Source organism: Oreochromis aureus, linkage group 5 (genome assembly GCF_013358895.1).
Source record: "Oreochromis aureus strain Israel breed Guangdong linkage group 5, ZZ_aureus, whole genome shotgun sequence".
NCBI classification, from domain to species: domain Eukaryota; kingdom Metazoa; phylum Chordata; class Actinopteri; order Cichliformes; family Cichlidae; genus Oreochromis; species Oreochromis aureus.
Genome location: NC_052946.1, coordinates 32,662,045 through 32,684,867, shown reverse-complemented (window position 1 = coordinate 32,684,867; position 22,823 = coordinate 32,662,045). Strand labels below are relative to the sequence as shown.

At 39.1% G+C, this 22,823-nt stretch overlaps 1 protein-coding gene across 10 annotated transcripts in view; it reads left to right on the top strand.

Moving 5' to 3' along the window:
• The window catches only part of nav1b (neuron navigator 1b), a 53,957-nt gene that overhangs the window by 3,467 nt on the left and 27,667 nt on the right, over positions 1 to 22,823 (top strand). For 7 of the 10 annotated variants that reach the window (XM_039612368.1, XM_039612367.1, XM_039612361.1 and 4 more), the window contains exons 3-4: positions 10,698 to 10,800; positions 13,328 to 13,687. In XM_039612368.1, the coding sequence (XP_039468302.1) occupies positions 10,698 to 10,800; positions 13,328 to 13,687 (463 nt within the window). Of the gene's footprint in view, positions 1 to 4,447; positions 5,439 to 10,697; positions 10,801 to 13,327; positions 13,688 to 22,823 lie in introns of those variants that run through there. The other 3 variants (XM_039612370.1, XM_039612365.1, XM_039612364.1) reach the window with 1 other exon arrangement.

Genomic DNA, 22,823 nt, shown 5'->3' with positions numbered 1-22,823 from the left:
AAATCCCATCATTTATAGCCAAAAAACACGAATATTATAGTGTGCTATATATGAAATATAATGAGCAGCCAACTAGCAATGAACCAAAATTATATTTATATAGTATATCGGGACATGGGCTTGGACATGCATGAGTATTACTGGCATGAGTGAAATACAGAAGATCAATAACTACAACTGGACCACAGATTTAGTCTTGGTTGGGCAGCTAGTACATTCAACCTCACAGCAAGCCATATTGACTCAAATTAACAGACAGTGATGCCCTCATTAATGATTGAGTTAGCAAAATTCATCCCTGTAAAACTGAATTTACACGGATGCATTCAAGTATTTTGAATTAGTTATGTTGTTTATTTCTGAATCACCCAAATCACACAGACTTTGAAAATGGCCTCACATGAATGCCATGGGCTATTTGAAAACCCTTTAACTGACTTCTTAATTATCTTAATCACTTTGAGGGTTGAGAGCCTTCAGCCAGCCTCCTCTGGGAGAGACCAGACCAGCAACTGAGTGGTCCTCTGCCGAGGGTGGACAGATGCATGACTGAGAGACTGAGTGGTTTGATGGGAGGATCAGCTTTCACCTCCTGTCTGGGAGTTCCTCTTCTCCCCAGTGGAAAGACTTAGGGAACGCTTAAATTCATAGAGATGTGTCTTTGTAACATGTCATATGTCTTCAGCTACATAGCTGGAAGATAAAGTACACGTGTAATACTGATGGTTCCATTCGGCAGAAACAACTGTTCAGTTAGAAAAGTTTCCGGATAGGAAGACTCACTACTTTACAAACAGCAAGTAGTAGAAAAGATCATTTAACCTTTGCTATTGTTTCTTGCAGCTTGAGCTCATCAGTAGACTTTTGTTCAGGAAAAAAAATCATAATTATTCATCCCTTAGGCTTCTCACATTCCAGCTAACACAATGATTCCATTACATCTGTATTTAGAGAGTCTTGTATCGCATTAGTTACCATATGACTTCAACGCAATTTTTACATGTGCTTTTAATTCTACGCTTCAACCTACAGCTCTCTGCAAAAGGTACACTTGCACACATTATGTGAAGTCACATGGCAGAGAGGCTGTTTAAATCATCTTGGACAGATGGTTTCTAATGACTTTGGCTGTATGGTCTTTGTTGTTTGATTGCTTGGATATGATTCTTGACAATATTTTGTGATTAATACCTTTCAATATCAATATCAATTTCAGTATATGTTATCCCACCTATTTGAAGCAGGAAGGCAGTTGTTGTTTAGATCATTTGCAACATTGATTTTTCACAAATCAGAGATGTTGTGTTCTTTTTAGGCACACACATTTGTGTTTCATTAACTGGAAATAGCAATGGCATGGGTAAGTGGAATATGGAGTAAATCACTAGTTGATGGAGTGATGGTTGCTGCTTAAACAATTTCAATATATTCTCCAGCCTCAGCATGGCACAAACCATTACAAATAAACACTTTCAGAATGCAATAGGCCTTTTTCACATTCTGTCTGAAAGCCCAGTAATGTCCATGTGACTCTTTGTGGTTTTCCCCTTCATGCACATGTGTTGGTCTGCCTGATGTTCCTCAGTGCATTGCATCATAGCAGCTGAGCACCCCAAAAATGATTACACGTGCTGAAAAAGGGAAATGAACCACAGACAGCTGTGTAGCTGTCCTGCCATAGAAGTGTATGCACGCACACACCCACACCCACACACACACACACACACACACACACACCTGCATTCACATATGGCCTCCTGGAAGATGTGAATCAGACCCACATATAAAAGAAACCAAATTAAAGATTCAGCTCCACCCACCTCTCGCTTGATGACACAGTTTCAAATTTAAATTCAGTTTTTCTATAAGTTTTCTAAAGGTGACAGTCACTGATGAGTTTATATGTTGTTAATGTGTATTGTCATCTTACTAGCTTCCAGTAATAGGACTTATTCATGTTTGTGCTGCTGGTATTAATTCACCCTTTATCTTAGCTTCCACCAAGGAAATTTAAAACAAAACTATTCATTAAAAAACAATGATATCTGTACATTTTATCTTTGTTATGATTTTTTTTTTCCCCCCTCATTATGGCAAATGTCTCTGCAATCTACCTGCACAAGCATTTAGCACCATCAGGCCTCTCTTGGCTTTTTGGAGGCTTGAACACAAATATGTCTTCACAGCATCTCTGCGGCTTGCGTTCCCGGAATCTTTCCCGCTGTTTTGCCAAAGAGCTAAGCAAATGAACATATGACGTGTCATAAATCCTGCATCAGACAAAAAGGGGTTTTGCATATTAACCCAGTCAAAACTTTATTTAGATGTTAAGTTTGTTTCTATGTTAGTTTCAGCATGCTAACATAATTAACCCTTTCATGCATGAATTATGACAACCTTAATCAGGATTTTTTTTTCCTAAGTATTTCTATTCATCTTTAGGCATGAAAAGATGAATAAAAATACTTCATAAAAAAAATCCTGGGTTAAATAAAGATAATTACAAAGAAACATGTCATACATCTATAGTAACATTAAACGACCAGTGAGTGGCAGGCTATGGAGTGACACCTCAGTGTCCAGTGTAGTGGTTTATATGCAAGTATACCATCAACACTGACACAAATACAAGAAAACAGCCTTTGAATAGCTGTCCACTGTAGTGACCACTATGTGTAAAAGGGTTTACAATGTTGTAAGCCAGAAAATTACTGGATAAAATTGAAAAGGACCATTACTTCTGAGGGGGAATAACCATATCTGGACAAAATTTTTAAATAAAGTTGATGGGATTTATACTCTAAATGCTTTTTGATTTTTCTAAAGTTGATGTTGAAATATTTCTCTCTGATCCAAATGAATTAGTCGGCCCACTTAAGGGACTTTCAACATCATTTGATAGAAAGTATTAATTTTGTCAATGTCTGATGCAATCTTTATGCATAGGAGGCTTGTGGGATTTGTGATCCTATGATTCATTATGAAATCCCCACTCCCTAAACAAACCAGTTATTCACTGCATCACAAGAGTGAGGTCACCGGCAGTGATCGAAAGTCAGGCAGGGAGGCTTGGATCTCGTGATGGGGAAGAACAAGAGTTGACATTGTTCCAGAAGCTAACTGCTAGATCAAACAGGGTTGCTAGTCCATGAGCCACCCCAGGTGCTCTGAAAGCCTAATAAAAAAGGCATTGGAGTGTGTTGCCAGCCTATTGTGAGAGTTAGAGTTGAACCCTCTAGACACTTAAGCAAGCAGGTCAAACATATCCGGTGGATTTGCACCATGTAGCGTGGTCTTTTTAGTCATGCTGGCTAAGTGAATTGTGTACTTTAAATGATTTTTTTATTTTATAGAATGATTACATATCAACATGTTCGCATTGTCACAGTTTAGTGTTTTGGGTTTTTTGGCAGCTGTGATTGTACATATCTGGCGTGGATGACATGCAGGATTTGCAAAAGAGTATTTCCATAGTGCAGCCCTGCATGCGAGTTCTGCAGAGCCTCCTGAATCCTCTTCAGAGACTGCTGTGTCTAATATTGAATGACGATTATATTCGTATGTCAGCAAATAAACCCTGCACAAAATGATGTGACTAGAGTTGCAATGCATGCATGTTTGCATATGTGCGTGTGTGTGTTTAAATGCATCTTTTGGTGACTTAAAGATATTTCCAAAGTGTGGTTTTGGGTGTGTTACTTGCTTACACTGGCACATCTTGTTGCTCTCTCAGTCTGCAAAAGTGAAGTCACTCTTTTGGCAGATACACTGCATTTTAAGTCATATTTCCTCTTTTTTTTTCAAGCAGTGAACAAAACTGTTCAGTTACTTTTTCTTATTTTGTCTGTTGACTTTAAGTTTAAATGATTTTGTGCTTATTGTTGATATAGTATGACTAAAGGTCCACTAATCTTTTTTGGCATAAATCAAGAATAGATATCTTAAAGAAATAGAAATCCTGCAGATAATGAAGAGGTTCCTCCTTTTGTTGCAATCTGGCAGCCAACCTAATTTATGCTATAGGATGTAATTACATATGTAAATGGCTATCACTCCACACATTAATAACACCTCCACTAGGACAATTCATGCACCACGTTAAGAGTATTGAACAGTGAGTTGGGAGGTGAAGAAGGGGGAGGGGAAGAACAAAGGAACCAGAGGAGATGGTGCGATAACGTGCTGTGTTAGAGGAAAATTGTGTCGGTTTAAAAAAAGCCGCACATGATCTATTTTCCTCATTCTGTTGTATTTTACATATTCTGCTGAGACACAGCGAAGCATCTTTAAATGAAGGAAAAATGAGGAAAGGAGGAGGGAGGATGGGAGGGAAGGCGGAGGCGAGGGAGAGGCAGCAGAGAGCAAGGGGAGGAGGGTGCGCTGTTGCGTCTTCCGCCGCTGTCATTCTGCTGCTGCGCGGTTCAGCGGCAGAAGGGTGTGCTGAAGGGAGGACTGGGGAAAAAAGAGGAAAGGAGGACTGAAAGGAAGGAGAGAAAGGGAGCGCCTGGGCAGCACTGCAACAGCTGCAGCTGCAGCAGCCTGTCAGGAAGAAAAGGAGACAGAGGGAGACACAGGAAGAAAAGAGAAGGCTGCAGGATTGCTTTAAAGGGACCATTTCTATATATGATTTTGCACAAGGAGAAGGAAGTGTAGAAGCCTGTTTTCTTCCTCCTGATGCTTTTTGATATGGTCTCATGCAGGAGGAATGCTTGGAAATAGTGTGAAAGACAGAGAAGGAGATTTAAAGATGGAAAGGACGGATAGCACAAAGGCATACGGCCAAGCAGATGGCAAAGGAGTTGGTATGGCAGCTAAGAGGGCCAAGTCTGGAGTGCCCCAGAGCACACAGAGGGGAGAACTAAAGGTTTACCGGGCAGGTAGCTCTGAGGGCAGGATACCAGTGCCCTCTAATCTCCGCAAGCAGAGGTCTATGACAAACCTGGCTGTGCTCACTGATGCCGAAAAGAAGTTACACCTTTATGAGCCAAAGTGGTGTGATGACATGGCCAAGCCTGGAGCAGGGCAGATCAAAACGGGCAAGCCAAAGACAGCAGGGGGTGGCAGCAGTGCTGGAGGGGGTGCCCCTCTCTCCCGAAACCTATCCAAATCTGAACACTCACTGTTCCAAGGCAAACCCAAGCCCTTTAGCCCTCTGGCTGCTCCCTCTGCCCTGAACAAGCAGAGTCGCATACCTCGTGGTCCTTACGCTGAAGTGAAGCCTTTGAGCAAAGCACCTGAGGATGGAAAATCAGATGATGAGATCCTGTCCAGCAAGGCAAAGGCCAATGGAAAGAAACCTGGAGCCGGAGCTGGAGGGGAGTGCAGTGCCAAGGGTCAAGGAGAGGAAGGGGCAGACAAACCTTTCCTGAAAGTGGACCCAGAGCTCGTGGTGACAGTGCTGGGTGACCTGGAGCAGCTGCTCTTCAGTCAGATGTTAGGTGAGTACAGCAGAGATGCCCTAATGCCTTTGCCACCCCTGGGCTTCTCAAATACGATGTGCTATGAACCAAATCTGCAACACGCCCCCCTTTGAAACAGCCACCACACGGCACCTGCTTGCTGCTCCCGATCCACATTTCCCCTGAACGGATTTTGCACAGCTCACCAACTGTGGGGGGGGGAAAGAAAGCACAAAGACATCTTCATGCTTGCAAAGCATGCTGCTCTTATTTTATTAAATGCAGACACTGTTTAGCATTTTAACATGAAGCTGAAATGATTCTTATTCCTCTAGCATGTTACTCAGGTTTTTGTGCTTCGGTTTTGATTGTGTGAAATATTTTCGCTTGCAGTCATAACATTGCTGCCTGATTGCATTGGGGGCGGGGGGGTTGTGGATTATTACCAACAGGCTGATCTCCTTCCGAAAGACTCTCATTTGTGGCAACATGTGCAGATGCACTCGAGGGTCCATCAGCTTCTCCACATATGCTTCCAAAAACCAGAAATGGGAATAACAGCATGCCATATTAAGTTCCTTTTAGGCACAGAGACACACATTTAGCCTCCTCCCAGCTTCATTCATCTGCAGAGCACTGACAGACGGCTTACACCCAGTGTACTACTACACTGCAAATGGCAAAGAAAATGGCTTTGTCTGTGGAGGTGGAGGTCAGGTTTTGTATTGGGAAAGCTTTTATGATTAATACGGGTGTTGATTATAATATAGTGGTGATTATGATTCTGATGATTAGATGTTGTATTTGTTTTCTTTCTAAATAGATAGCTTTGTATTTAATTGCAGGTGTGTTGTGTATCTAATTATAATCTAATTTGGATGCACTGAACATCAAATCTAATCGTGAGATGTATAATATGGCATGTTGGAGTGTATGTATTTCACAACTGTTAATCTTTGCCCTTATATACATTGACAGACAAGCAAGCATGTCTTCTTCCATTCAACTTAACGTCATCACGTTTGCTGTTGCATCTTAATGAACACATCTGTAATGATTTGATCTGTTATCCACGCTTCATTAGTATGTGGACATTTATCATTCATACTGGTTACACTTACATATTGCAGAGACCAGTGGGAACTTTATACTGTGCTGGATATTATACATGTCAGCTGCTCGAATCCCTTTTGTGTAATTAACTGTGGAGCCACAACCAAAATTGCTAAGAGTTCTGGCGGTTCGGCACCACACCCATATCTGCTTTATTAGCTTAAATTTGCAGCTCAGTACTTGAGGCTGATACATCTGTATTCCTCTGGCTCAAATGGAAGACATTTTTGAAAAAGTTGTTTTATCATTTTAATGAACTGTGAAAAGAAACATAGCCTTCCAGAAACAGGATACATGGAAACATTGAAAGACATTTAAGTTTTAGCATTGAAGAAGAATTAATAAGCAAGAAATTGAGAAAAAATATTTTCACGTTACAGTAGTAATGTCATTGTTTTGTGTTGAAGACAGCAGTGTCAGAGTTATTACAGAATGTTATGTTTTACCAGTTTACAGAACCTTTACAGTGAACATGCCTGTTACTGCAAATATTTTTTTTCATGTCTGCACTCTGCAGTACATTCAAGGCTTGGTTAATGCTTCATTCTGAGCTTTGCATCAGCAGCATTCCTTGTTATGAGCTCCTTGAAAGGATGCATTTATTTATGAGTATAGTGGGTCTCTTTGTTTTCCGATAGGGCAAGAATGGTCATCTTAGTTAATAGGGTAATTTATTAATTTAACCATTTATGTTTGTGCAGGACACTGGAACATACCACTTCCTCATCACAAGGCAAGGTTTCATGCACATGGACACATAAAAAACTCCCTCCTAAGATCTAGAATAGCTTCACAGAGCAGCAGAATTTGGAACAGAGCAGGAATAAACTGAAAATCAGTTGCATTACATTATTTTCAAAGTAAAGCACATACAAGAAGTCCACAAAGTAGTAGAGTAGTACAGACAGAAATACGTCTGATAAAACCCATCTACCCTAGACAACATGGGGATGAACAAATCTCATTTTGTCATAATTGGAATCTGTCATGCCAGATCTTCAGAAATGAAGCAGTGGTCTATATCTATCATAGTGGATCTAGATATTACGGTTATGTTTGCCTTTTTTGTTGAAGCTACAGAGGCACGCAAGTGTCAGAGAAGTTCACATTTACACAGGTTATGATAAGGTTAACTTTTTAAAGGCCACATTATCATTCTCATTTTACTTCTTTTAAGGTGGTATTTCCAGTGTCATAGTGGGAAACTCTTGTTATCTCATAGTTAGAAAGGATTATTAGGGCCACACTAAGAAAAACAAAAATTGTATTGATCATTTTGAGAATAAAGTGGAAATTTTGAGATCAAAGTTGCTGTTTCGAGACAAAATGCCACAAATTGATCAGCCGTCTTGTGATACAACATCCATTCTATTTATTGCACGAGGGTGTAACCGTTGGTATCCTTGCATCTGTCCATTGCCAGCCATTTCATTTTGTACAAAACCGCCAACTTTTCCATGTTTGTGTGGTTTTTCCATCTGACCAGATGCAGCTTTCTGCACCATATTTTCAGTGCCCTTATACTTATCACCACCACTAAAGCTGATCCTGAAGTACGATTTCACAAACTTTACACAAGGCATGTTGTAGGAGCCGTGGCACTTTGTCTTGAAACAACAACTGTAATCTCAAAATTTTGACTTTTCTCAAAATAGTATTTAGACTTTTTTCTCGAAATATATTTTTGACTTTGGACTTTTCTCCAAACTTCTACTTTAATCTCAAAAAGATAAACATTTTTTTCTTAATGTAGCCCTAACACTCTGTTGTACATACTTGTGTTTTATACATTTTTCATGTTTTTAAATGAAAAAATCAAAGCCCCTTTTTCACTTACACAAATATTTTAAAAAAGTAGGAACTAGAGATTAAATGGTTATATGAATTTTTACCACACCACAAAGATAAATTGTTTAACAATGACTGTTAACCTCTTTTTTGCACCATTAGTCACAGTTCACGTTTTCTTAGAAAGATAAATATTTTCCAGTTGTCATCTACTACATCTGCCTTCGAAATAAGAAGGTTCATGTGAGCTGCAAAAAGATCCTGCTCTTCCTTTTTGCCCTATAGCAAAAACCTTTTTTTCCTCTTTCTGTCAAGTTCTTATGTTTCCATGTGAAATTTAACCCCCAAAATAGGCATAAAAGTGAAATATGGAGGTTGAAAAAGACTGCAAGTCCCTGCTGTTGTATTTCTCTGTGACTTGGTGCAACATGCGGTTCCTGTAATGTTAATCTATCAGTGTTTGTAAGGTTAATTCCTGAGGACCTCTAGGATATTTTAGAATGAGTCTTACCAAGCTTTTATCTTTTCCTACATTGTGAGTATATGGAGTATCTCTTGAGGTGTTGCATCATTCATAGGACTTTCCAGTTTCAGATTTGCTTCAGTATTCTGTCTGAGTTTTCCTTCCTCCATCCAACTGCAATGCAGGGTACCACAGCACTACTAAACAAGAACACAGCATATTCATCTAATACTCACAGCAGATGTGATTCACATGGGTGCTTTGTGTCTAGCATTCCTGCTGAAGTGTATCCCCCAGAATTAATCGCAAAGGAAATGAGAAGACTGAATAAGAATGGAATATGACAAAAAGATTTATTGCTCAGTGGACACCTCTGTTGATCTCATATTAAGGACATATTTGTGTTAGCATTGCAATTTCAAGATATTAATCTTCTTTCTGATAATATCAAATAAATTAAAACTATTTGGGGTCACGTGAAGCCTATGCCTTTCCCAGAGTATAGTGTTTGGAAGAAGGCCACTAGACTACAAACAGATAAATAACTGAAGAACAGGATGTTGACTATATACCATTTTTATTTGAAATTCATGTCATATCTGCTAGGAATCTCTGAAAGCAATGTTTTAGATTGTAAACACTCAATGATTAGCAATTTTGCAAGAAGATGATTACATTTATGAAATAAAATGCAAAATAATGAGTGTCCAAAAGTGTCCAAATGTTTTATTTTCTTTTGGCAATAGCAAGAACTGCTGAGTATCTTTTATATGGGGAACAATGGAGTGAATTCTTGGCTGACTTTAGGTGCGGTTTGTACTGTAGCATTCCAGCTGCACTGCAATCTTTACTCAAAAAAAAAAAAGCTACCAGAGCCAGACAGTTTTCTGTCAGAATAGCACTGAAGTTGAAATCAATATTTCATTCTGGTCCAGCTCTCGTGTGCTTATAAATTAGTTGTTGTCAATTTTTTGCCATATAACATATGTAGCTAGTGTATATTATAGTACCCTGAAGTACACACCATTCAGAAAGCTCACTGTTTTTTCAGAGTAGCATAGTAAACAAGGCTTTAGTTTGACTTGCAAAAATCACAATAGTGCATTTCAATGTGTAAACTCAAATTGAGGCTTAGAATTCACTCTCTGTGTGCTCTGCTGATTTAGTTCAATATCTACTTATGAGAAGAGCATATGATTTGACTTTTGGTCCCCTGACATCCTCGCCTCTGCTTCAGCTTTTGCAGCTAATACAGTGAATATTAATTTCTTTCTGCCTGAGGGTTTTTGCCTCAACATTGCTGGGGAAAATCCCAACTTCCTGCATTTATGTGACAGGGGGTTTCTCTCGTTTGTTACAGCTACCACAACAGCGCTCCTAATTGTACTGTAATATTGATTTGACACGGTCACAACCCACTGACTCTATATTTTGCAGTGCACATAGTATAGTCCAAATAAGCTGACCTTCACTGAAACTGTTCTGGCTGCAGTTCAGCTTATAGTTAGCTGTATTACTTGAACCGAGTGACTCTGAGGTAATGCTCAGCAGATTAGAAAATTTCTAGAAAGAAAATAAAAGCGATCCTGGTGTGGCATGAATCCCTCTGGTGGCAGGTCTAAGTCAATGGCAGCCTTCCAATGGTGCATTTTTAGGCTGTACCACATCAGTTCAGTGGGGGGTAGAGCAGGGGTTGCCATGGTGAAGCTGCCTATGGAGTAACATTTGTCTGCCTAATGATGTGAACATGCATTGGAGGTGTTCTTACACAGAGGATGCAAGTCACAATAGTCCAAATAGAAATAATAAAAGGAAGAACATGCATATGGAGATGACTCAACATTAAAAAATAAGCTCAGAACACCATGCGTCTGGCTTTTATTGTGACCTTCTAAATGTTTTATAACCTTTGCTTCTGCATCATTGACCCACAGACCCCGAGTCCCAGAGGAAGCGGACTGTGCAGAATGTCCTTGACCTACGCCAGAATTTAGAAGATACAATGTCAAGTCTGCGGGGCTCCCAGATGAGCCATAGGTAAGTAAAATACATATATACATATATTGATAAAATTATGAGATGAATCCATTTATTAAAGTCAGTTTAAAGTGAAGAAAAACACACTTAGACCCTGCTGGATTGATACATAACACAATCATGTGTAAGCAGTTGTAGTGTGGCTGCTTACAGTGTTGCCACTTGGTGCACATCTGCCTACATCCGTCTTAGATGTTCCAGCTTTGTTTCATGGTCATGACTTCATTTTGGATTCCCTGTCTTTGGCTCTTAGGTCTTGAGGTCCTCAATGTTAATTTCAACAACCATGATCGAACAAGATACAGGACAGGTTTTATTTTCATATTGGATATTAAAGTCTGGATGTACAATATTGGGCAATAGTCTTGAATCATCCCTCATGTATTTATATTTTGGAGCCAGACTTTCCTGTAATTTTTTGCAGTGGTCTTGAGATATAGTTCTCCAGGCCTTGTAAAGCTTTGTTTGGACATTGGCTGCTTTTGTACCTGACAATTTTCAGAAAAACATTGTTTGTTTATTTGTTTGTTTATTTATCCCTTTAATAAGATATACCTGAATATGCAAAAAATGCCAAAGATAACAGGAAATTGTATTATTGCACCAAGAAGGTAATCCTTGGTGGCATATATCTGCATGGTGTGCAGTTTTGAGGACAAAAGAAGAAGTGGCAGGCCTAAAAAACTATCTACAGCAGAGATACAAAAAAAAACCCGAGATAAGACTTAGAGAGATTAGACTGACCTTCAGTTGATCCAGCGAGTGTTTGCCAAAGCGTTACCAAAAATCTTCTCAAGTTATTTTTCAGGAAGGGAAACAATGAGAAAGAGCTGAGGTATACCAAATTACACAAATACTGGACTGAAAATCAGTGGCAACAGGTCACATGGAGTGATGAATCCAAATGGGAAATTTTTAGTTCAAATCATTGTAAGTATGTACGGAGGAGGTCAGGGGAGAAATAAAACAGTCAGTGTCTACAGATAACTGTACAGATAATTGAACTTGTGTCATGGTTTAGTGCTGCATTTCACCCAAAGGTGTTGGTCTTATCAAATACCAGACTTTGATCCAATATCATCTGGAAAGTATCTGATTAGAAATTGTTGCTTCATTTTTCAACATGTCAGTGATCCTAAACACACTGCCAAAAAATAAAAGCATACCTAAACAGAAAGATACAGTCATGAACTAGCCTCCCCAGAGTCCAGACCTCAGCATTATTGACTTGTACAATCTGTTTTTGCCTTATGTGCTGCATTTCCATTTATGTTTCCACATGTTTAAAAAAAAAAAATGCTGCACCCCTTCCCCATTTTCTTACCTTCCTTCTTCTTACATAATTTTAACACCAAACCCATTGCCTCTATATTTTAAAACGCTCTTGGATACCTAATGTCTTATGTCTTATCTATAACAAAGTTATAAACACCCACATGTGCATTATGGCACCGATTACAAACTATTATAAACTACCTGCAAAATAATTGACAGTTAGAGACTAACAGATATGGAAAAGTTTAGCACTAATGTTTTCAGTTCTATCCATCCAGAGTCTATCCCAACTATCACAGGGCGATGCTATTCTGTCTTTTAGATGTTTAAAGAGGCTGTTTGGCCCATAAACTTAATCTTGTTTAGTGATGGCTGTTATTATACCAGAAAGTTGAGAAGTGCTGCTTTAAAGCATTTAGTTTTAATGTAATTGCTTTGCTCAACCTCTTTGAAACATGTTGTTTAACAAACAGTTGTGATTATAGTAAATACTCATTTGTGTGATTGCACGCTAAATTTTTCTTATGCAGCTATCAAAAGGACTTCAGTTAATCAATGACTGACCTGAGACTTTGTTAATGGCTGCTTGCAGGAACGTCCTGTAATTTTCATCATCATAGTATTTTAAAGTCACTGACAAATGCAGAAATTCTCAGCCTTCAGGTTGATGAATTATCCATGAAGAATGGATAAAAATACTTGCATGGTCGTGGGCACTGCAATATTTATTTGGGTGACTCGGTCCATCTAGTTATGTAATCGACAGACACAGTAGACGCTCCTAGCCATTTGGAGGACGTTTCTAATTCTGACCCACTTACAACAGAGAACATTTTTATTAATATTTTCTGTGTGTGGTCCTGAAAAGCAAAGTCCTTGCTATCCTGGAATACTTCCTGGTACACAAAAGCAGTACACTGAAGAAACGAGAGTCAGAGAGAGAAATGCTATATACAATGCAACACAGAGATATCAAATTATTCATCTTTTAGTCTTCTTCTGAGCAGCATATTTTCTAGTTTTACTCCCTGAACTTGATACAACACAACTGGTGTATCTAGGTCAAGAGCGACTGAATGCCACTGTTGGTTTCTTTGAAGAGAAACTCAGAAGAAAAAAGAGAGAAGTTTTCTGGGTGTGCTGTGCACATCTGGAGTCTTTCTTTTATGTTTCATTCGGGACAAGACTGTTAACCAATTGCTTTGAACATGTTTGTAAACCACCCTGACCCTCTCCCTGTGTGTCTTTCTAGCTGTCTGGACAGCAGTAATGTGGGTTATGACAGCGATGAAACCAATGCTCGCAGCATATCCAGCCTATCCAACCGCTCATCACCTCTTTCCTGGCGCCACGGCCAGGCCAGCCCTCGTCTTCAAGCTGGCGATGCCCCATCCTCCACAGGTGGCGGATACCAGGGAAGTAAGAGTGGTTCCCAGTACACAGCCCATACAATGCCTGCTCGCTGCTCCAGTCGACTCAGCAGCACGTCTCGTATTGAGCTCATAGAAAGCCTTGATGTTGAGGATCCCGATCTCAAGTCTGGTTACCTGAGTGACACTGACCTTCTAGGAAAGAGCCTGCCAGATGATGATGATGACAACCTGGCTAATGGGTAAGAGCATTTAAAAAATGAGAACATGAAGCAATAGTTTGGTGCAGATGGTGCATACTGGTTTGTCCTCCATCTTTTGACTTTAAGAAGGTCAATGAGAAGCTCAGCTGCATTTTAATAAGTAGGCACTCTTCTTGAAATGCTGGACATTACCTCATACTATCGGTCCTCATTTGTAAATGTGTGCATATTTTGCTGGTCAAAAAGAAACCTTCATGAAGGAAACTTTTCATGTCGACATCATGAATTTCTCTTCATTGCTGGAGCCTGATGTTGCTTGGCAGGCTTATCAGAGAGCTTTCATCAGCAATCTCTGTAGACGTGCTTGGTTTTTTCTTGCACTTTAAGGACTTCTCAAACTGCCCAAGACATTGTCTGAGCCTGTTTTTTGCTGACCGTGTGGAAAGCTTCTTTTAACTTTTTCACTGAGGAGAGAAGTTATCTGGGGCTTTCTCAGATACACAGTAAACATTCTCTCATTTCTGCCAGATGTCAACAGTGTTGGAATCTTGAAAAGATACACAGTATATACAGATGCACTAAATAGCTCTGATGACATATGTAGAAAGCTGCACCTGGTTAGTTGTTTTGCTCATCTTCTCACTCACTTTCCATCTTACATGATTCCCACATTCTTTATCTAATTCCCACTCACATCTTGACAGCTGACAGTGAGCGTGAGAGAGAGGGGAAGAATCCAGGACACTTCTCCAGTGTAGCAGCTTTATCACTGTTGCACATGCAGTGGGACTTAAGCTCTCTGGAGCACTCCAAAGGCCCTGCATGCCAGGTCACGTTCTTACTATGTGCACTAAGGAGACGAGAGGAAGTGAGGCACAGTTTAGATGAGTAGAAATTAGAGCATAGAAGAAGAAAATCCAAACTAGAACAGAGCTAAATTAAATGAAATTAACATGGAGAACTGGCTTCACAAGTAAAGATAGATGGTTTATTTGAAGGAGAGAGGTGAAAAAAGATCAAACAGCAGAAGGCTGATAAGGTCAGGATTAAACAGGGATTATGTCAAATGGGTCCATTCCTCACAGTAACATCCATGCACTAAAAATCCATTTAAATCTGCCCTGTATTTCTCCTTGTTTCTCGCTGCAGTAGCTCTGCTGGGGTGTTTCAAATTTATTAGAGAGGTGAGCGGAGAGCCTCACCTCAGCTTTTTGACACCGCAGGCAGCAAAGATGCTAATCATTTTATGTAACACTAGTTTTAGAATGCCTCATCATGCTCTCTGTATTAGGCCACCAAAGTCAGCAATCCCTAGACATGCTTTCAAGGTGACTGGAAGAACTCTTGATGGGAAAAACAGGTCCCTATAGAGCATTTGTACCATTTATACCCAAAGCATGCTATGGATATGCCTCCTGTTATGTGTAATAACAGGTCACTTAGTCTACAAAACATACTAGGATATAGAAATATTTTGTGCTGTTCTCTCTAACCTTGACTAACTTTCGTGCTTATACTGTAGTTGGAAGGTTGAAATCCTTCTGGTTTGTTGGCTTGGATGTGACTCTCCTGCAGGAATAATAGGGTGCTAGTGCTCTACATCAAGAATTAATTGTGCCACAGAAACATACCAACACCCTTTGGTGTAGATAACAAGCTAATCCAGTTTCTGAAGCAGGCGCTGCAGCACATGCTCTAATTTATTTATTTATTTATTTATTTTACAGTATTCTCTGTGATACATTTGCATTTACTCCACATCCCCTGTCACACACTTACAGTTCAGCTCATTGAGAAGCTACCAGCTCTTGAAAATAGATCAGGCTCCTCCTGCGTAACCATGGAAACCCGCTGAAAATCGACTGTAAGGAGAGGTGCCATTTCTGCTCCCCTTTCAGTAAGGCCCCAGTTCTACATTTTCATAAAACGCATTGATCTGAAATGAGCACCCATATAATCAGCTAGATATGAATGGCACATTGAGAATGTCAAATCACTAATGCAGTTGTAGTATGTAATACTTGTAATACTCATGTATAAAAAAAATCTTGAAGGCTCAAGAGAAACGGGCTAGAAATGGAAAACTGAGTGAACTGTAAAAATGATAAAACAAAAGGCATGTTGTTAAGACTAACTAGTCTAATGATACTGCAGCACATTGGAAAAGGCGTAATGGATATTGATTAATCCACACCAGGGAGCACTGCTTACATAAGATGTTCACAAAGACAGTAATCACTGCAACGGTGTGTCTTCATCATCAATAACCTGATACATAAGCCAGTCTCCTCATCAGCTCCAGCCTTCCTCAGACAGAAGTCTGAGGGAAAGCTGCAACATGTAACCTAATCATAAGCTGGTTTGTCCTAATTTAATTACAAAGAAAGGATACATACCCTCTCTAAAGACAAACAAGACGATCTGGCGATATACAGGTACAGTTCTGCTGCTTCCATTTGTCACCATTCAAATCTTAAGCCATCCAACAGTGCAGTGTACACCTACAGTTAATGAAATATTAATTATTTAAAACTTCATAATCAATGTTTGTACACTGATAAACTCTGTGGAACAAAGACAATCTGGCAGACTTTGCTGTGATCTAATCCATCGTTCTTGTCACATCACTAATACAAAGGAGATGGAATGGCATTATTCAGTTTCTGAGCCTTATGGCACAATGAAGTCCACCATCTCCAGCTCACTCAATCCATTTACTTCAATTTAATTAATTTATATAGCACCAAATCGCAACACCAGTCACCTCAAAGTTCTTTATACTGTAACTTAAAAACTAAATGAATACAGAGGAAAATACAAACAGTCAGATGACTCCCTATTAGTAAGCAGTTGGTGACAGTGGGAAAGAAAAACTCCCTTTTAGCAGGAAGAAACCTCCAGCAAAACCATGCTCAGGGAGGGGCGTCCACCTGCCATGAAGACATGACTAAAGACTGTAGAAGAAGAGAGCAAGAGACTAATAATAACTAATGATTAAATGCAGAATGGGGTATAAACACATGAGTGGAAAAAGGTGAGTGAAGAAGAAACAGAGTATCCTGGAAAGCCCCCAGCAGCTTTGGGAGAGGATGTTTCTCAAATCCAAACTGGGAGCTGGTTCCACAGAAGAGAGGCCTGAAACCACAAACGCTATGAGGTCTTTAAGATAAGATGGGGCCTGATTATTCAAGACCTTGTATATTAAGCCTTGAATGTGTATGTGTGCGTAATAAAGTTACAGGCAGACGGTTTGTTTTTTAGTTTCTTTGGTATTTGAATTGTTGTTCAGTACTTGATTGGCAAAAACCAGCACCAGGGAGAAAAAAATATTTGAGCCTTTGTACAACTTTCTTCATTAACTGGTTACTTTGTCTCTCTGTGATTTAGCACTGGCCATATAGTGGTGTAGGCTTTATGTAAAGGTGGACATGGCTTACAGTTTGGAAAAGTGAAGCATATCTTCTAATCATCTTCAGCTTCCTTGCTTTGTGGTCTCAGTTAATAGTTTCATGTGTTGTTTAAAACATCATGAGGTAATTTTATAAATTGCGGTCAAAAAGAACTATCAAGCAGGCTGAGCTTTATAGAGGCCCTACCTTGTGATTTTGAAGTTACTACCATATGGACACACATTCTCTCTGTGTTTCTTAGCCAAATCCACCCTCACTCGACGCATCTGGTTTCAAAACACCAAGATGGCAATCCTGAAAGCACTTAGATCTTGTCTTCACCTCCTCGTGTCCATTAGGTATAGATAAAAGCAGTGTATGAATGTGTGTGTGATTGCGCAAATGAGACTTGCAGCAGAAAGCATTTTGAGTGCTCAAAATTTAGTAGAGGTAAAGAAGTATCAGTCCATTTCCCATTTCTGCAAGTTTTCTTCTTGACTGTTCTCTACTAAAAGGATGTGTTTACATTCAGTTACAACTAAAATTGCCATAATTACATAGAGTGTAATAACAAAATTGTACATCATTTTCCATTTTGCCCTCAGTAGACTCGATGTCTGCTTGAAATGTTGGCTGGCAGTGAAGCTAACAAGAGTTTTTGTTTTTCTCATTTCACTAGCACTGCTCAGGAAGTGAGTTGCTGTGTTTCAGCTTACATTAGTGTGTTGAGCTGGCTTCTTATTTAGGCTTGACCACGTCAGGAATCATAAATGTTTCCTGTGGCTGCGTTCTTCACACCATATTGCCAGTTTTTAACCATCACTTATATGATATCATCCCGTTAAAAGCCATATTTTGAGAGGCTGGTTTATGAGTGGACCAGTAATCACATTATATTGATGGTGGTTTTTCCGTATCTGGTATTTACATTATGACTCCTGTTCAGCATTCAGTGTGATTTTTTTTTTTTTTTTTTTTTTTTTTTTTTTTTTTAGTGGTGTTGAGTCAGTTATGGTTGATGTTTTAGCTGTAGTATATGTAATCATTCATGTAAGCAAGCTTTTAATGTCTAATACAGATGCTCACTTAAGAAATTACCTAATGCGATGAATAAAGCCTCATTTTTATATTTTCTCAGAAGATTAACAGTTTGAAAACCTTAAATTGGAAGAGGAGAAAAGCAAATAGGTTTTAACCTTTCGACTGCTTTCAAATTATTTTTTTCTTACAGTAGAGCAAAGGGCACTTAAATTCAATAATGAGCTACTGATAACCACAAGAATCTAAGGTCAGTTTTCTTTTGACAAGGAAAGGTTTTTATACCTTTCTTCAGTCTCTTAATATAAGAAATAGAAAATGTGAGATACCTCACCTCTAATAAAACAGAACCATAAGGTTTTCATTGGCTAGGAGACTCATTTACCCAACATTATCTTTGAAATTAGTGCTTGCATAGAAATAGTACTTTTGAAAAACTAGTTTGACTTTTATAATTAGGTGCAAGTCATTATTTGTTACTCTTACACATACAGTTTTCTATATTAGCTATTTTTTCAGGAATAGACAAGGAGACTATAAACACATTCAAATAAAATCAATACATCAAATACAATGCGGCAAATACATCATCCAGCAGACACAGCCATCATTTGGAGTCATAACTCAGTCAACCAGATTCATTTTGATCTGTCTGCTGCTTGATGCTGGGCATGTACAGTTAGTTTATCAAAGCTTTTTCACTTAAAGCAGTTACTAAACCAAAGCAGTAAGCTCTTAAGTATTCAATGCTTTAAAGCTGTAACAGCTTATTTTCCCTTCTTTAAGCCATTGCTGTTAACATTATCATAAGACTTGAATAAATAGTACATAAATTAAATGGTTTTATTAGCAAATGGGCAAATTTATCAAATGTTGTAAACTCACAAATGACACGATATCATTAGAGTTGCTTCATACAGATAAAATACGGCGTAAGAAAACAAGAGAAACATAATAGTTTATCTCTTTTCGTTGTCCTGTGATAATGTCTTTCTTTATTACTGCTGGAGCAGAGCAGAGCAGAGAAAGGGGGCTGGTTCAGCAGCATCACCCTTCTGATCATGCGGCAACATGGCTCTGGATGTGCTGCCATGGCAACCGTCTTCCACTGACCCAGTGATGGGGCTGCCTTGTGTGTCAGTGTGATAGCTGCTGATTTGATGTATGTGTGGAGGATGTGTACGTGCATTCTGTGCCGGTTTGTTTGAGATATGGCGAGAAAGGGTGAACGAAATATGCAAAGAAAAAATGAGAGAATAATTGATAGACAACGAGAAGATGATGTAAAGACAGCATGATAACCACCAGATTGTTTTATATCTGGCATTTTGGGGGACAGGTGCTTGTATGAAAGGGCATTGTTTCTATTTCTGTTTGCATTATTGGTTGATAACCACGATTTACTATGAAAATAAGTGTGGGAAACAATAATTTCAGCGTTTTTTCCCCTCTTTTGGACCTTTGGGCCCTTTTAAATACTGAATGTATGTCATTGCTATCTTTGCCTTACTATATATTGTGGGATAAAAACTTGGCTTAGTTTGCTCACCATTTCCATGGTTAAAGCCTTGGCATGTGTGAAAGTGAGTGCAGTTTTCTAATTTTTAAAACATTTCACAGCTTTATGGAAACTATGTGTGTCGGCAAGTACATTCTCTAATGCACACAGGGCTTGCTGCAGTCCTGGATAGTTGCCCATGCTAGTCTGCATTCAATTTCCCTTTCCTGACTGGGCTGGACCTTTCTATTGTCACCAAGTGCTTCCTCGACAGTTGAGGCCTAACGCGTTTTTTAAAACCCACTTAAACACATTTGCTCAAGAGTTGGTCTTTGGCTTTTCTATTCTGGTTCCCCACAGGCACTGCTGGTATTACAGTTTAGTGAGCCAGCACTTGGAGTTTGTCATTTATGGGCTAGAGCTCAATAAAAAGGGATTTGATTTTCTTGATTCTGTCTACTACACACATTTTTAAGCTAAGTTAATTTGATTTTGTTTCAAAATGGTTAACAGGGAAGCAATAATGGAAAAAAGCAATCTCCATTATACTGTCCTTTGTGTTACTGTTGAGTACGACAGATAAATAGTGCACTCATTCTTCCACAGTCAGCAGCTCGAACGCATCTGGGGTCAATATGGAGCTCATTCCCTAACAAAGGTCACTAACATACTGACTCCCCCAACACCAGTGTGCTTCCACCTTCACCATCGTCCTCAGCCATGTGAATAATGGACGATTATTGCAACACCCCGGGGAAGATGAATCATCCGTGTATCATGTCTGCGTGTGGTCGTCTGGGTGCACAGTTTGGATTCAGACGGTGTTTAAACTCAGCCCCAAGTGGAAAATGTGATACATCAACTTCTTTTCCCCCACAATGGTATGTTTAAAAACGGGAATCTTATGGCATTTGTTAATCCGTGATTCCCCACTATATATATATATATATATATATATATATATATATATATATATATATATATATATATATATATATATATATATATATATATATATATATATATATATATATATATATATATATATATATATATATATATATAAAAAATATTATTAAGAGCTCGAGAGGATGTGGAGGGTGAAGACAACAGTGCTCCCGTGGTAATCGGGGGAGTTGTCAGATTATCCGCTTTTGAATATGGCTATTGAAGTCATTTTAATTTAAAATGTATTTGCTTGATATTGGATTTGGTTCTGCGTCAACTGACCTGGTACACAAGTTGCATTACTCAGACAGTAAGATCAGAGTTAAGTGCCATATTAATAAGAAACTAAAAACAGAGTGCAGGACAACACAATGAAACAATACAATGTCATAATACTAGCACAACTTTCCACACTATCAGGCTGTAAATGTGGCACCAAATGAGACTGAAAGCCTCAGAATTAGGTGTGGTGTCTATATTGTTTGCTGTGTCTTTGAGGGGGAAGTCTCCTATGAGGTCGATGGAAATGGTACATTAATTTTCCAGTCCAATAATCAGACGACAAATACATTTTCTGGGGATCTGAAGAGATAGGTCAGCTGCAGTCTCTGAGACGGTCACTGATGCATCCCAGGCCCATTTGCTTTACTGATGTGCCACTGCTCTGTGCTGAAGGCTGCCCAGTCCTATTTGCCTAGTTATGGTCAACCTCAATACAGATCAGAATCGGGGGTTGTGAAGATCAGAGATGCATAGCTTTTTCATCTGCAGTCTCTCTGAATGAATGATATTTAAGCAGACATAAATCACTGAATACAGTGCTGTCTTTCTAAAGCAGTTTCCCACATTGTACTTCTGAGCTGAACGCACACAACAGAGGAATGTCGGCTCTTTCTCGCCATCAAAGGTCTCAAAATCAAAGTCCTGCTTTTTTTCTAAATGCCAAGTGGTGCCTCATTTTAAAACACAGCTGCAGAGCATGTACATTAAACTGTAGCCATAGCAGGCACAGCTTGAAATCATTGTGCCTCCTGCTGGAAATCAAATGTCATTGCACCACATCGCTGGACTCAGCTTTCATTCAGGTCTATTTCTATCAGTCTCTTTCACCATTACTGAGTTCACCTACTTGGATACAGTGCAGACTTGTTATGAAAAAGCTACCGTAATGCTGACTTCGAAATGGCTTGGTGGCCAAGAGCAAACAAACTTTGGCATTAGTAATGTTGTTTTGACTGAATGGGACCAAACTAGTTGAGAATGAGAACCTTTTGAAACGACTTTGGATGTTTTATAGATTTGAATTGTCAATTGTTTACCTGTCCACATACTTTTTGCCACTGATGGTTTATTACATTTTGTTGTCCCTCAGGGGGAAAATGCTTACATGAACTCTTATTATGCCATCCACATTATTCAGTTTGCTACTAATTTGGATGCCAGTCTGTACTGATGAATTCAAACTGAAGAGACATCTCGCCACTAACAGGGATAGAACCTATTCATTTCTTATCTGTTTTTAGTCTTGCACAATGCAACACACTTTACTGCACCAGAGAAATATGGAACAAATGATTTAGATCAAATATCACAACAGTAGAGGTCGAATCCTGAAAATGGTTTTCTGCCTCAGTAAAAAAAACAAGGTGCTATGTCTTCTCTCAGATGGGTTTAATCTGCACTTTATGAGTCGGTAAATACTTGAAGCCCAGTGGTGGCATAATTACTCAATAACTTTCCATGTAAGCAAATGTACAAAGGATGTTTTTTACACATGCCATGTGGTTATCAGTGCCGGACAGCTGTTACTCTACAGCACAAACATGACTTCAAGGCTTTTTGGATGTCATCTTGTTTATTACCACTGTGGCCTGGATGAGATAAACAGGAGATGTGAGTAACACACGTCTTTCTTGCACCGTAAACAATTTAGATCATTTCACTATTTTAGGCAACAAAATAATCATCAGTGTTTAGCTATTAGAAAGTAAAGTTTTGAAGTAACCAACAGGTATTTAAACAAAATGTTTCATGTTGTTTGTAAGCAAAGCCCAAAGGGCCACAGTCTGAGAAGCTTCTCTGTCTACTGAAAAGCTTCTTTTCAGTAGACAGAGTCACGGATATGAAAAGAAGGAGACAGACAAAACAAGATTTTATCAGGTTTGAATCTCATTCTGCTAAAGATATTCTGAGGGATGCCTTTATGTCTGGGAGTCAAGCTGACAGCAGTATAGCTGTTTATTTTTCACAAAAAGTAAAACCTGTCCTTTGAAATTCCACCTAAGCTGGCTCTGAAATATTC